The sequence below is a fragment of the Olea europaea genome, chromosome 10, assembly GCF_002742605.1.
Source record: "Olea europaea var. sylvestris chromosome 10, O_europaea_v1, whole genome shotgun sequence".
In the NCBI taxonomy this organism is placed as follows: domain Eukaryota; kingdom Viridiplantae; phylum Streptophyta; class Magnoliopsida; order Lamiales; family Oleaceae; genus Olea; species Olea europaea.
In genome coordinates, this window is record NC_036246.1 from 44,299,073 (window position 1) to 44,315,721 (window position 16,649).

Genomic DNA, 16,649 nt, shown 5'->3' on the forward strand with positions numbered 1-16,649 from the left:
TTCCTTGTGTGGTGGTGAATCTGACGATTGTGGTGATGGTGGTAGATTTGGCAGTATGGTGCGGTGGTAGCACAGGTGGTTGATGGCTGGTATGGTGCGATAGTTGTGGTGATTTTGGTCATTAATAGTGTGATGGTGGCAACTTACATGTTTTGAAGGTGGCGGTGGCGGTAGACGACGATGGTGCTGTTGGAGCAGTGGTTGTTTGGTGGTGGTCACATATTAATTGGTTGGTTGTGTCCATTAAATTGATTCATTTGTGACCAATAAACAATGTATAACCAATAAAAATAATAAATTGTGACCAAGAAATAATGTGTGGCCAAAAAATTTAATAATTTTTTACTATTTAATAAGTTGTGACATATAATATTTGTAATCTGTGACCTATAATTAATTATGACGTATAAATTTTTTATCTGACCGATGAACAAATTATGACCTGAAAAATTTTGGAATTGTGATCATAAAATAATTTGTGATATTAGAAAATTCTGATTTGTGATCGAAAAATAATACGCTACTAATTAAATTGTAAATCTATGATCAAATTGTATGGATATATGACTTTAGTATATTTAATTAATTAAATTATAAATAAATTTTAATGAATATCTAATTTTAGAAATTTGAAACTTTTATTTTTACTTTTAAAATGGGCAACAGTCATCCTTATCCTTATGAAATTTTCCCACAGATCATTATGCACATATACAACAAAGGAATGGCCCAATTGTAGTCACCCTGATCCATCACGCATTGTCCCGTTTTGAATGGTAAACCTTGTCGTACTTGCCCCTAAATCTCCTAACACGTTCTAAATTTTTTTTATTTAATTATTATATTTTTTTTAACTTAAAAACGATATTAATAAGCAATTAATTAATTAAATTAAATAGTAGATGTGAATTTTATGTTCCTGCCCTTCCAAAGTCTCTGATGGGACGGGAATGGTAATAGGCTAAGAGCCCCTCCTCTTCATCCCACTTGTATTTTAGCATTAGGTAGGTTGAAAACATAATCACCGTTGTAGATCTAAAGCTAAAAATTCTTCTTAGTTTCTTTTTCTATTAAAAATTTCAGATTAATTTCAACTCATTGTTTTCTAACTGAGAAATTAATTTCAGAAAAATGTGATTAAGATAAAATCACTTTATACAAAAAGATAAAAACATGAACTTTTTAAAATTATAACGTTGGTCACTTAAACAAAGGTCTATTAGAAAATCTGACGAGAATGTGACATGCTAACAACAAAAATGAAATTTTCCTCATGTACAGAAGTAGGGTTCACAGAACCCGACTAGGTAACTAACAAAAGTGGGTCCACCTGAATAAAAAATGGCCAAAAATTAACCCACCCCTCATTATTTGTGACTTGTAAAGCACTCGTGAAAAGCACCCCTATCCGCCAATCATCACTCAACAAAAATTGTGTGAGAATAAAGCTAAGGTTTGTGTTGTTGCATATTTGATTCCACTTGTTTAAACTATTACAAGTTGAAACAAAGGCTTTAATTGAAGCTCTTTCAAAATCCTAATGGTCGATAAGTAAGGTATATCTATGGTTTGTAACACTACCTAGCAATATTAAAATGAGTGAGGTCTTTTCAAACAGAGAAAAATCAACAAAATTTTGAAAGATATACACTTCATATAATCTTTACAATATGAATGAACACAGAAATTTCGCTCTACACAAACCCATTGGTTCTTTCTCCATTCTTAGCAGACCTTTTCTGTACGTCTGCATCATAATGTGCAAAGGCAGCATCTAAAGCCTGCATCAAGCAAGTTTTTAATGTAAACCGTGGCTACAGAAATATCTACTTATGAGTAAGGCCTGCATAAAAAGAAACATGTTATGAATTAATTGAGAGTTAGCTAACAAAACCTGAAGCATTGGATGGACAAGGAAACTTCATGCCGGAAATCTGACTGCACAGATTCCTTAATTTCCTGGAATTTGATAAAAAGATACGAAATATTACACACGTATACGGGAAACAATTGTACATACCGCTGATAACAAAAGATACCTGTAGCTTCGGATATACTTGTGACAAGGCATCTTACAATCTGGTTACCTGTGAACGAGTAAACTGTTTTAAGATAATCAACAGAATCTGAAGTAGCATTTCAAGTGGAATTGCCTTAATATAGTCAAGCAAGCAATATTTACAATGTAATCAGCAATTTTATGCAATTTCTGTATTGAAGATCAATAAAGGTCGCCAATAGAGGTGGAAATGTTTTTTTTCTAGAAACTGAATTTTTTTCAGAAGGTTTTAAGTGTTGCTTACTGTCATCATTTTCAAACATGAAAAAAAGGGCATAATTACCTTTGTATAAAGATACTTTGTTGTAATTGGATATGATGACCAGAAATGTTTCAATAATTCCTGGATAGACGTCCAATGCTACAAAATAACAACTACATTTAGGAAACATCATTAAAGAGTAACATACCAGAAATGACCATGGAAGCACTACATGTGTTCGATCAAGTACCAAGTATTTGTGTGCACTCACATGTAAGAGATCCTCTCTAGTAACTTTTGGCAAACTATCCAATACGCTCTCATGTGGGTTCTTTCCAAGATGGTATTTGGTGCTCGATATATTCTGGGTCAAGCCACTGAGAACCTATATAATAGTAAGCAGTTTTGTTTTCCAGAATAAACATTCAAATGCCCACAACATATTTTCAAGTAAATTACATCATTAGAAGTTTATACCCACACAAAATATACATGTGAAAATGTAATACCGTAAAAGCAACTTCTGGATTTGTGATTGGTTCACTCAACCCCCTGACTCTAATCTCAGATACAAGTTCCCTTAAAGAACCATAGGCTTCAAGTGGGCTTACATTACATTTTAATGTCTTCAGACCAGAACCAGTATCTCCTAACGCCTTTAATGCATTAGCTTGCTGAGAATCGAAGTAGTCCCCAGGATCCTGTTTAAAAAGTAAGACTTAAGATGATCAACAGCATTGTTTTTCTTTTTAAATTTTCCTGAGTGTCACTTTATCAATAAACTTAGATGACATATATTATTGATATACCACTGCAAGTAAAAAGTAAAATAAAATAAAATGCAATACTCAAACCTTAATACAGAGGTGAGCAACTGCAGGGTCTCGAGGCCCCTGAAGATCATCCATCTCGGCAATTCGAGAGATCCTGTGTGAGAGATCTATTTCTGAATTCCCTTCAGATGCTTCATTTGCCAACTCAGCTGCAAAGATAGTAGAAAATCAGTTGCTCTATCTTTTTAGTTTCACAAGTAAAATAATAGCATACATATTGCCATTAGTGAGGGAAAGAAGCCCTCCTCTGACCTTGTTTTGTACGAGCAAGTGCTTCAGCCACAGACCTTGTGTCTCCAAGCTCAACATCTATTCTCAGATTGTAAAAACAAAAACAAAAACAAAAGCCATTAGCCTGTCATACATTACACTTATGCCACAAATATTTGTGTTAAAAATAATTCTCAAGCAATCCTCAAGCTCTTAACAAGAATTCATAATTAACTATTATTATTTTTACTTTTCTATTTATTCCACCGGCCTACATTGGTTAACAAGGGATGGACATTGAAATTGCAATAGAAGTCAATAGAGAACCTGCTTTTATTGGATTATTTCTTACGAATTTGAGACTAGATAAATAGCTTATGTATCAAACATGTATGGCGGAGAATTAAAATTCGGGAAGGAGGTAACGTATGAACCATCACCATCTGCTACATACAATTACATCTCCCCCCTTCCCCCACACCATGCACACACATGCGCTTGTGAACACGAACAATTAAATGCAAGCAACAGACACCATCATGTTGAAACTTTGACATTCAGCATGAATTACAAGACCACTAGCCAATGTGACAACTCCCATCCCGTGACATAAACTAGTTAATCTGCTCTGTTACCAGCAATAAAAAAAAAAGGGAAAGAAGATCAGAAAATAGACCACCAAGCCACACAACAGAATGGTGTTTGAATAGCATGAACTCTTCATTGTAGTAACATAAGCCAGCTTTGGCAGATAATCTCAAACCCCTAGGCTTCATGTAGAGACTGTACTCTTTTAAACAAAGTTAATTCGTCAACAAAATGTATCGCTTCTTCAAAATGAAAAGCTTCATCTATTTGATGAATATGCCTTAGGTTTACAGAAGGACCAACCTACAACTCTTCCTTGAAGAACAACTGCAGCATGCTGGTTGAGATCTTGCGAGAAATATCTTCTGTATGGCTCATATTGCGAGTCTAAAACATCCTTGCTCTCTTCACGAAGTAACCCATGATCCTATATGCCACAGAAGCATAACTTTAAGTGAACAGAAAATGCAAAATCCTTATTAAATAGGCTGTAAACACCGAAGTGCAATCTAACATAAGACCCTGTGAATGAATGTGATGTTTTCCAAAGAGCAGTTCAGGACTACAATATCCATAAAGGGAATGGAGTTGAAATCACAAAGAATAATGTCATTAACACCAATGACCTATGTTTATAAACACATTAGTTGGATACCAGTTACTCTCTATATTATAATAATAAATATCAAGAACAAAGTGAATGAATCTAGCAAAATTTGTTAACGAACCCAAAAATATAAGACTGCAGTATATAGATGACCAAACATACCAGGAGATGCAAGTAGTCATCGCCTACATCAGCTTCCATGTCCAAAGTGGGATCAACACGCCTGATCTGGAAGAAGAAATGATGTGGAAAACAAGTTCAAGATTCCAGTATGAGTTTGTTAACTTATGGAAAATAATAAGTGCACACTTCAAGTGTAAATCACCTTTCTACGAGCTTCATTTGCCAACATGTCATCTTGCTTCAGAAAAATGGCAAGCTCCTCATCTTCAGCAGCCTCAGCTGCAGCGGCAACTACATTTTTGGTACTGTGAAGATATTCCGCTCTTGAATATTTGGTCCAGAATTCCTTTTCTGACATCTGTATTGAAAACATTTCATTGTCAGGGATTTCTAATGGCTATGGAAGTTCTTCTATGGAGGTTCCGACAAGTAACAGTACACCTTGTATATAATGATCTATAATGCATCTAAATACTATCCTTCAAGTTGTCGCACTTCAATATAGATTTAAACGTCTAAAGATGATACTTCTTAGAAGTTTATCATACATTTAGTTTCAATAAATATCTTTCATGTCATTATATACCCTTAAACAAATATCCTATCTTGATATAACTTAAGTGACTTGACTAAACTCATTGTTTTCTTCAAAAAAATAATAACAATAATAACTCACAATTTTCATGTATTGTGAAGACTCGTGCGTAACCCATTCTTACTATTTAAGTGACACAAAACTATATTAGTATATACAGTAGCGTTCCAACATAGAGAACATTGTCTTTCAAGGTTCTGTCAACCAAATGGATCAAGAAAAGGGGGTGTAATTGTACAATTTCAAAATCATGTGGGGCCAACTACCATTTATTTAAACATCGGGGAGTTCATTTGATTTTTATTACCATTGCTGCAACAAGCAATTATTTTCACTCAGTAAAAGACAGCAAAAGGTTCAAGGAAATTATATAAAGCCTAATGGAATCCAGTATTAAGCACTATAAAATCAAGGAATCCAATTGAAAATAAACATAATATTGACAATCATCATAATTATAATCATGGTCACATAGGCAAGCTGATAGGATATAAATGCGCTGAGGAAATATGTGAGGACAGAACTTTCCAAGAAAGGAAATCAAATGTTGATATTCTACCCTACCTTGATAGGAACACACTTCAAATATGCTTGGCGAACAGCCGGTTTCTCAGCAAATATCTGCAGTAAATTTTAGGGTGTCAACAAGGCTGACAATTGACAATATGAGATATACATACATCCAGTCAACTAACAATACATAAAAGAAAAATAATGTTTTCAACTACAAATTACTCTAGTGGAGTGAGATTTGTTCTTCCATATTTAGGCTTTACTTATGGAAAGACAAGGTGAGTCAAAACATTATTGGATGGTAGCTTGAAGTAATGCATAAGTCTCTGAATGAAAATAGTTTAAATGGTTGGTACTTCCTAATAAGCCATCCAGGGCACAAAGTTGCACAATGGCTCTGTCATTTCAGTGGGAAAAGTTGAAAAGATATGAAAAAATTCGTTGGAAAACAATAAACTTACTGGTTGTTTGGCTCTTCAAAGACATGCATGTATTAATGTTGAAGACCTTGGGAGTTTTGGATGGTTATAAATATCGTTTAGAGATTTCTTGGAAAGAATTAAATTCGTGTTTTCCCCCAAAGTTTTCTTTCATTTGGGCCACTTCCCTTGTAACAATCACCATATCAGTTAAAACTTAAAAGGACTATCCCATATAAAGTCTAGCACTGAAAATAGCTAAAAAATCGTTTATTGTTATCTATGTTAACAGACTAACTTAATCAAAAGGAAGTCATTTATCTGGTTCACAAAATTTGAATAAAGGAAGTGTACCTGAAGAATAATCTCTGGAGTCAAGTTGAATGTAACTCTGTTAGACTGGAAATACAACAAATAGAGACATGGCTATCAGGTTGCATGTTGAACAATTAAAGACCAGTAAAGAAATCTCAGTTTGTGTCACAAACAGATTAAAGCAAACTTCAAAAGGACTTTGGGGGGTTTTTTGGTAACATGCATGTTTCCTGTTCTTCTCTGTTTTAAAACTTTGAAGACATTAAAAAATGACTTCAAGTTGTTGTTTCAATTTATAATCAGTCGTTTAAAATCAGATGCAAAATGGTTGAGTTCAAAAAAAAAAGAAGAAGAAGCAAAAATGGCTGAAAGGACCACAAACAGAAAAAGGAGCTTTGCATTACTTCAGAAATACCTATATTTTAATGTTCATCAAACATATTAGGATGTTAAATCTTATGGCTACCCAAAAAGGGGTTCCAACTTCCATCTTTATCACTGCCCCCAAACAATCACAACACTGCTGATCTTCTCCCATCAACCACGACAATCATGAGTCCTCTTCATGCAGTTTCCTTACAAACAGCCAAATCTTCACGCCATCAATGTTGTTGGAATCACTGACACCTATGATACCACTGTCTCATCATCAGCCCCCCCACCCCCAGTCACAGCAAACCACCACAGCCAGGACTGAAAAAACCCACAAACCACCATCCAGAAATGCATGCAATATGATGTCAAATCATCGCCAGAAAAGGTTGAACCAAATTCTGGAGAGCCCAGCACATTGAGATGCACATTTCCCTTTGTTAGACACCTCCACCAATTCGCTAACTCTTGGTGCTTCTTTCCTCTAACTTTTTCGTACATATTGAGTTACAAGTCTGAATCACTTTCGAATAGTGAAATAGATAACATCCAAAATTACTGAAAAACCTTTTTGTTTTGGTTAATATATGAACCAAACAACTTTTTCCTCAAAATTGTAAGTTTATCTCTGTGTTACTGAATATGAGACCGGAAACAGATGAATTATCCAGCAGGCACTACAAATAACATTCCACGTTGAAAAGCATGGGCCATAACACAGACAATGCAGCCTCACAGCACCATCAAGATAGGCCCTTCTGCTGTCCACAGGAATTTGAATGGAATCTAAACCTCAACACATGCACACCAAAACCAAATTCCATCTCTCATGGGACTAGGGTCTTGCATTCAGGAGTCAGGACCATAAAATTCACCTGGATCAAACAAATCCAGTTATGTTGACAAACAATAAGGGAGCTTTCTTATACCTGACCATCCGATAAGGGTTTCACACTCCACATTTCATTTTTTAAGGCCACATGCTGCTTTGGCATTCTTCTGTCATTCTGATCCAGTAATTTCTGCACTTCAATAATGAATTGATATTATTTATCATATAATTCTATCAGTAGCTTTAGACCTACTAAATGCAGAGCATGTCTGTCGTTTTCAATTTTTAAAAGCCAGCAGTTAATTAAAAGTTTCTATAATGATATGTCAACCAAATTGAAACCATTTATCTCAAACAGTTTACAGAAAATTTGCCTGTATAATGCTCTTCCAATGTGTTCTCCAGAACTGATAGAATTTAGTGTGTGCGTATTGTGTCATTAATTATCTAACTTTCTCAAATATTTATCAAACAACTTTGCTCCAAAATAGAAACATGTGAAAGCTGTCCTCTGGGAAACGCTAATTATTATTTAGTTGAAAAAACTAGGATGGAAACAAGGCAGGATAAGCGACAATTGTTTCATTTTTTCATTATTTTTCTTGCAAACAATTGAAATAGACCCTGACGTTCAAACTGCAGTAGCTAACCTTCCTTGTGGCCCAAAATTCAGCCTCTGTCAAGATACCTCCAATAACAAATTGTTTATGAAGCATCTGCAATTCGCTGCCAGTTATAGTATCTAGTTATACAACCTGTAGGTGAGATTTAAAGTAAAAAACCTATCTATAACGAATTCAGAACAAAATAATCCAACAAACTACAAAGATCAACTGAATTGCACAGTGGTAACCTCATAGAAGGAATATCAGCCTTTTATGTTCATCATTTGTAAGAGAAAATATAGGGTTGAAAAGGCAGCCAAGAAATTGGAATATAACAAAATCTTAAGTGGCACCAAACTTGACTTCCAAGCACAAACTCCAAAAGAACTATTTAGCTTCTATTTAAATATTGAAATAAACTATAGAGGATTAAAGTAATCAATTTGATGCACAAGATATTTTATTTGACGACGACTTGAAAGAATGCACTGAACATTTTGTCCATTGAGAAGCTAGTTGGTTTGAATGATAGGTGATGCAGCACCAATAGGAATACCCAATGAAGAATGAGAAAACCAATCAATAGGAATAAGAAATCAAGGGAAGGGGTGACAGAATAAGAAAACAATAGAAGAGGAAGAAGAATAATGGAAGAAGAGAGGGAAAATTGCCACAAGCCACCAAATACTTTTATTCAATCATCAACTGAAGGAAATTACATGGCAAATTAGATTTAAATAGTAAAAACAAAATTTTAACTAGAACGGGCTTGGACCAATACAAGCTCAATTACATAAATAAGAATTCAAAAAAATAAAAAAATCCAACTAAAAATAAATAAAAATAGATGTCCTCATCAACTCTCTCGGGGTGGGAGAAAAACTCAACCCTATCAAGTGGATAAATCACGAGAGACTGCAGTCAATCCCCCAATTAGAAGCTACGTAGTTGGGCAAGTCTCTTCCGACGTCTGTAAAAATGTGTCGATAGAAATCTGAATCTAGTGTCCTCACGAACCCCCCTGAGTGGATGGGAGACGATATGGGCCAAGGAAGATCCTGCTAACTCCAATACCAAATTTGATGTAGCACCAATAGGAACACCCAATAGAGAATGAGAAAACCAATCGACAGGAATAATAAATCAAGGGAAGAGATGACAGAATAAGAAAATAATAGAAGAGAGAGAAGAATAATAGAATAAGAGAGGGAAAATTGTCACAAGCCACCAAATACTTTTATTCAATCATAAACTGAAGGAAATTACATGAAAGTTGTCGATGGGAGGGGATTTGAGGGAGTGCCGGTGAAGATGCAGCGTTGCTGGCGCTGGCGCTGGCGGTGGAGTGATAGGTATGAATTGGAATTGGGTTGTGGAAGATAGAGATGGGATGGGCCGTAGGGTTGGTGTTTGGGGAGTGGGCCTAAATAATGGGTTGATGTTTTATTTGGGCAAGAAAGAAACTTAGTAATGGGCTAAGTGAATCGGGGTTTGGGTCAATTGAGATTTGAATGAATATTGGGCTTGAGTAACGGGTTAAAGATTTGGAGAAAAGAAAATTGACCCCAACTAAGTATTGCATTGGGCTGTTATGTATTAGGACTAGGGTAAGGAACATCAACTTAATTGCAGCAAATTAAATTCGAGGCGGCAGTAGTTTCTTTTTTTTTTTAAACTGTAGAAAATACTAAACTGTTAAATTCTTTTCGCTCATGCTGTTCCAACAAATTTTGGGAAGGAAATAGGAAGAAATTTTGGAGTGTAGGAAAGAAATTACCCAAGTTTCGACTCTGATACCAAATTTGATGCAGCACCAATGTGAATATCTAATGGAGAATGAGAAAACCAATCAATAGGAATAAGAAATCAAGAGAAGAGATGACAGAATAAGAAAACAATAAAAGAGGGAGAAAAATAATTGAAGAAGAGAGGGAAAATTGCCACAAGCCACCAAATACTTTTATTCAATCATCAACCGAAGGAAATTACATGGCAAATTAGATTTAACTAGTAAAAACAAAATCCTAACTAGAACGGGTCTTGGCCAATACAAGCCCAATTACATAAATAAGAATCCAAAACAAAAATAAAGTGCAACTAGAAATAAATAAAAATAAATGTCCTCATCAATAAGCCTAAACAGCCGTCTGCAAATTGCTCACAATTTATTTGTCTCCAAATCAGCAATTTCACATCATAACGTCGAGATAACTGTGTATTAACTAACCTGACTAGCTCTCATGGAGCCAATGTCATAGTTAGAAAAACTCCTATCCACGTAATACTATATGTATCTATAGATTGTGGAGGCACTATCTTATGACCAACTCAGTTGCAACGAGATTTAAGTGCATCATGAGATAATAAAATAGTCAAATTAAAACAGCAACATATGGATAGCGGTAGCCTTTGTACCACACTTGAATGAGATTTGAAAAAATTATTCCAGCCACTGAAAGATGTATGGACTGTGCAGCAAATCATAAGTGGCCAAGTCACAATTTGTAATTAAATATTAGAAAGAAAATTTACTTGTCCTCCTGCAGTAGCTTTATCCGATACTCCATTTCTGCCGTGCTAAGCTGCTCGCCCTGAAGTGGAGCAGCAGGCTTCTCAGAGGTAGCTTTCCCTGTTTCACCATGAAAGGCAATAGCTGCAGCTGTTCACAAGTCACCAGATACAATATCTTTAGGTACGTTAGCCCCTTATTTCCTTGAGAACATAAATTTGAAAAAATAATCCAACATAGATACACTATGTTCCTCGATTCCCTGAGAACATAAGTTGAAAAAAAACAATCCAGCATAGATACACCATGTTCCATTTTTATCAACTTTGGTCTGAGCATTCACCCCAGTCACCGGGTCATTAGTTCAAGCAACAGTTCATTGTGCGGTGTAAAGCAAAATAAAAGATATTTACATATTATAATGTAATAAATTAACAATAATTTTTAAAAAGTTAAGTCATATCATAAGATCAAAATGTTTATGCGAGATAAGTCTTAAGTAATCAAAAGACAAAATACTCGAAACTAGCTTTTGTTTTTTCAAAGCAAATTAGAGATATGATATAAGTTTTTTCTCTTTCACACTCCCCTCTTTCTGTCAAGGAAATTTCGTTCATTCCGAATTTAGATTTGATTCTAATCTTTAAAATATAGAAATTAACCAATATCATAGCCACCAAGTTAGCCTATGTTTTCAACCAGCCATCAAGTTAGCCTATGTTTTCAACCAGTTTAGCCGGTTCTGGCTGGCTCTTGACTGATTTAGCCTATGTTTGGTTCATGTTTATAAAGGGTTTGTGAATACTCGTGTCTTTTTTATCCACACATTTCGAGGAGCCACGAGTACTACTCACTTCTATACCACTCATTTCTAACTATTTATTTATAATGTAAATCGTTTATAAACACTTCAAACATGCTTTTAATTGTAAACCAGTCCATTCAATCTACCTAGACCAGCCTTGGGTTCACTTTTCAGGTCGGACCCACTAGTCCAGTGATTCAGTATGGTTTCAGTAACTACCATTTGTCCTATACATTCTTAATTTGAAGATTTTGAGCTAAAATTAGAATGGTGATCTACATGTAATGACCACATTTATGTTAATAATCAGCTTTTGCAAAGCAGCACGTGGTATAAATTTCATAGGCCAAGAAAATCTCAAACATGCTCACTAGGTGGCAGACTTGTTATCTAAAATGTAACTAGTGGCACATCAAAAATCCCACTAAAGTCAAAATTAAGATAAAGGAGATAATTAATGTCAAATATAAAGTCAAAATCCTAGGTCGAATATAAGCAAATGGATAAGAAAAATAGAAAGAAAAGCCGCAAAACCTTCACGTGAGATTATTTGAATCCAACACAAAGCATGGTGATATCCAAGTTCAACCAAAGGTGGTGAATAACTAATGGCTGTGATAGTGACTTACCCACAAATTCTCGGAAAATATCACGATCAGCAAAACTATCAAACTCTAATATGTAATTTCCACCCTGAAATAAAGCAGAACTATGCTTGTTAATTGCACAGAAACTAGGCAGCAGAAAATACATTGCTCGTGTTGAAGGATATTTGCGGAAAGTTTTGCAAGCACGTATCAGCTTAGTCCACAACTTCATACATGTTCTTGAGTAAGATTAAGAAGGGCCTGCCCACTGGAACCCTCCTTGGTAAATTTATGCCCTGAAAAAATGGAGATAATAGCAAAGATATCAATAAAAGCTCTACAACAGAAATATAACAAAGAATTTGAATAATAAAGGAGAATTGTAGACACTCCAGAAGACTGGTCATTTATTTTCTCCTTCTTTGGTCTACCTATAATTTTCAGGGCAGTTATGGAGTACGAAAGAGGTCAGATAAAATAGAAAAATTACTTTTGTAAAGAAATCGACTCGCCAAACTGAACTATATTAGTCACTGATGCTTATTTTATTTCAAATAACATCAACTGCAACCCTTAACACATGGAATTATAATTAAGAAGAATCTACGTATATCCTGGTAGAGAAGGGAAAGGTAGAAGAAAAGGCACCTTTAATCGTCCTAAACTCAACATTTAACTTTCTGGACGAATTTGGATCATTTGGCATGAAAACAAATCTTTCCCTGGTCTGCAACGAGCAACAGATAGAACCAGATTAATACATAAGCTGCATTTTTTACTAATTAATAGCTCTGGTTCTTAAGCCACTGTTTGACAAAACTCTTTTTTAACATTCTCATTTTCAACCACGCATTCAACCAATAAAATATTAAGCATGTAATCCCAAAACTTTTCCATACTTTTTAACTGCACATTCCATCAAAAGGGCTAACAATAATCCATCAATCACCAAATAGACACCATCACAGCTCTGTTTTTCCAAAAGAATTAATATAAAAACATGAAAAATCACCAAATTTGATTGCACAGCACAGTGGAATCGATGGTGAAAGATGCAAGAAATCATTGATCAGTCTTGCATTACTGGTGCATTTGATTTATAGTGTACGCAACTATCAGGGTATACTCAATCCAGCAGATAATAATCCAGCAAAATAATTCAGGAGAACGAGCCATACTGACATCGAAAATAAGTTGGAAGCTGAAACACCGATATGAGAATACGCGTGCTCAGTTTATTACCATTTTGAGGACGCCAGGAACTCCGGGGTCCTTGACCGAAGACTTATACTTGGCACGCTTCATCACCTGCCCATCCGCCATGTTTGATAGCTCAAGTATAGGCAATCAAAACACAAATACTCGAATCGTTACTAAAATAATCGATTATAATAGTATATTTATCCTGTTTATTATGAACTCAGCTTGAACGATCTAAGGCAACACCGAATTAGTTAGTTCTAGCCCCTGTTTGATTCTCATTAACGAGGGGAATAATAATTTTTAGAAAAAATGAGTGGTTGAAAAAGAATGAAAAGTTTTCGATTTACGTGTAATATTATTTTATGGAAGATTTTGTGGTTGAAAATAGGAGAAAAAAAATGTAATGTAATGTAATTTAATTTAATGGGGATCAAATAGGGGCTTAATGCACGCAAAGATCTAGTGCTAGTTTGGATGCGATTTTGTTAATTGATTTTTTGATCGTCAGTATAAAGAGAATAATTTAAAAATTCGGTCAACTAACGGTCAAATTAACAGTTTCCATCCATTTCGACTTCCAGTTCGAGTTTTTGAAAGATTTGGTATCGTGGACGGTACAAACTAAAAGTTTGGGTAAAGTCTGTTAATAAACGAAAAGTTTGGTACCTCGACTACAATTTTCTCTAAATTTTATTATCGCAATCAAACGCACCATAAATATTAAATGACTATTTTACCTTCTTAAATATGTTAAATTAGGATAAGTCGTTTGACTTTCGATCAACTTACATATTTTTATGAAACCGTTAGATGTCATTCTATTGCACATTTATCAAAAATATGTGAAATGTATCTGCCACGGTATACATTTTTTTGAAAGGATTGAGACTTTTGGTACAAAATTTCCTCAGTTTTATATCAATTCAAATATCTTGACTATATTACTTCTATGCCAATTTTACTGCATTATTAGTATGATAATTTTTTATTCATAATTTATACAAATTTGAATATTTTTATTGATAATATTGATATTTTATTTTCTTCTTCAAGTTTTTCGTAAAAGAGAAAAAAGAAGAAGAATTAAAATAAAAATCAAAACGAAAAATTTAAAGATTATACATGAATACTTGAAAATTTGTAAATTGCAAAATGGAATAAACATGACCACAACGTAAAATATATAAGAAATACATTTTAAGCTGCGAAATAATAAATAATATCACATAATAATTTATTTATTTATTGAAAAATTACTCATTGAACATAACTTATTTATTAGAAAATTAATGATATTCATTGATCTCTCCGTTCAATAATGTAAAAACTAAATAAAATCAAATGAAGTTTTTGTTATTATTTCAACATTACCAATTTATTGGAATTTATTTACAAATCTTCAAGTTGTACTGTTGTAGTTTAAAGAAAATGAAGATCATAAACTTATAAAAATTATTTATCATCTTTTAAAAAACATTTAATAAAACATCACGAGTTTTTAATAATTACATTTTAAAGAATAAAAATTTAATTTAATTTAATATGTAATGTGTTGTATAATTCATTAAACAATGTGTGATTTCTTATTTGTTATTATCTCTTCAAACTCATTTTGATTATACATTCTATTAAGAAATACTATTGCCCATGGATTCACATTTTTTTCTTAACTTTTAACCATAATTGTTTAAAAAAAAAATTATAAAAAGAATCTCCAAGTAAAAAATGTAATTGCAATAAGGAGGGTGTTAATTTTCCTTTTCTTAAATATCTAACTTAGACTCTATTTGATGGCCATTATTTGACAAAAATAAATTAGACTCTATTTGATGGCCATTATTTGACAAAAATAAAATTTTAAATAGTGAATATTTGAAAATTTTGTTATTAAAAAGTAGAAAATTTTTGAATTTAAGTGGAAAATATTTTATTATGTAAATCTATAATGGAAATGAGTATGTTGAATAAAAAATTTTGAAATAATGATTATCGAGTTAATTGTTCCAATGGTTACTGAACTTAAGTTTATGTCTTTGACTGGTCACTAAATTTTAAAATGTCGAGTTTTGGCCACTGAACTTAGGTACATATTTTTGATTGATTACTAAACTTTAAAATATTGAATTTTGACCACTGAACTTTGAAAAATATCCAGTTTTGGTCATTGAACTTAATTCAATATCTTTGATTGCTCACTGAAATTTAAATTGTCGAGTTTTGACCACCAAATTTTGAAAAATGTCGTACATTACTCATTGGACTTTGAAAAATATTGTGCAATACTCACTGAACTTTGAAAAATGTTGTACATTATTCACTGTAAATTCAATATTTTTCAAAATTCAACAGTTATGCTAGTGAGTAACGTAAAACATATTCCAAAATTCAATGATTAAATCTCGACATTTTAAATCTCAGTGAGTAATCGAAGATATGGACCTAAATTCAGTGATCAAAACTCTATATTTTAAAGTTCAGTGACCAATCAAATACCCATCTTAAGTTCAGTAATCAAAACTTGACATTTTTCAAAGTTTAGTGACCAAAACTCGACATTTTAAAGTTTTGTGGCCAATCAAAGATATGGACCTAAGTTCAGTGACCATTGGAACAATTAAATCGACTTAAATTGAACAAAAAATTAATCAACTAATATTTTGTTTGAAGGTCTCATTTTTTATGAATTAATTGTTTCAATGGTTACTGAATTTAGATCCACATCTTTGATTGGTAGCTGAAATTTAAAATGTCGAATTTTGGTCACTAAATTTAGCACCTATTTGGCCCCCATTAATTTTCATTCTATTTCATTTTTCTTTCTTCTATTATCAATCATACAATCTTTCATAAAATAATATTACACGTAAATCAAACAAATTTCATTCTTTTTCAATCACTCATTTTAAAAAAAAAATTATTTCACCCATTTTCTAGAACAAACGAGCTCAGATTCATGTCTTCGATTGCTCATTGAAATTTAAAATATCGAGTTTTGGCCATTGAATTTTGAAAAATATTATACAATGAAGACATGAATCTAAATTCAATGATCAAAATTATTTATTTTAATCTTCGTAATCGATAAAGACATACACCTACGTACGTTCAGTGACCATTAACTCTATTTTTGACATTTTTTTTTAATTTTTGGAAGACGGGTCTTTCTTAAAATAAAAATAAATAAGTTGAACCCCAACTTTGAGGACCCTCATCGACCCACCTCTGGAGCATTATGGGGGAGGTAAATCGTGCCTCAACAGGCCAGAAAACAA

General features: G+C 33.4%; 1 protein-coding gene across 2 annotated transcripts; it reads right to left on the reverse strand.

Moving 5' to 3' along the window:
• Positions 1-1,437: 1,437 nt before the first annotated feature.
• Positions 1,438-13,643, reverse strand: LOC111402456 (probable RNA polymerase II transcription factor B subunit 1-1). 2 transcript variants are annotated; one of them, XM_023030772.1, is made up of 20 exons: positions 13,417-13,643; positions 12,823-12,901; positions 12,409-12,470; positions 12,217-12,280; positions 10,806-10,932; positions 8,319-8,394; positions 7,766-7,858; positions 6,504-6,548; positions 5,782-5,838; positions 4,825-4,980; positions 4,662-4,727; positions 4,196-4,319; positions 3,347-3,403; positions 3,116-3,243; positions 2,771-2,962; positions 2,512-2,646; positions 2,343-2,420; positions 2,040-2,087; positions 1,895-1,959; positions 1,438-1,781 (listed from the first exon to the last, which is right to left on the reverse strand). In XM_023030772.1, the coding sequence occupies exons 1-18, from the start codon at positions 13,495-13,497 to the stop codon at positions 2,073-2,075; spliced, it is 1,635 nt and encodes a 544-aa protein (XP_022886540.1). In that variant the 5' UTR covers positions 13,498-13,643; the 3' UTR covers positions 1,438-1,781; positions 1,895-1,959; positions 2,040-2,072. The 2 variants fall into 2 exon arrangements, with proteins under 2 accessions (XP_022886540.1, XP_022886541.1); XM_023030773.1 differs by having other exon boundaries at positions 2,533-2,646; positions 13,417-13,642.
• Between the last annotated feature and the right edge of the window lie 3,006 nt (positions 13,644-16,649).

Excerpts from the sequence above, each read along its gene's own strand:
- LOC111402456 (XM_023030772.1), bottom strand. The coding sequence starts at position 13,497 with ATGGCGGATGGGCAGGTGATGAAGCGTGCCAAGTATAAGTCTTCGGTC. Across the intron at positions 12,902-13,416 it reads TTCCTGGCGTCCTCAAAATG|ACCAGGGAAAGATTTGTTTT; the intron begins GTAATAAACTGA and ends TGCTCGTTGCAG. Across the intron at positions 4,320-4,661 it reads ATGACTACTTGCATCTCCTG|GATCATGGGTTACTTCGTGA; the intron begins GTATGTTTGGTC and ends TGTGGCATATAG.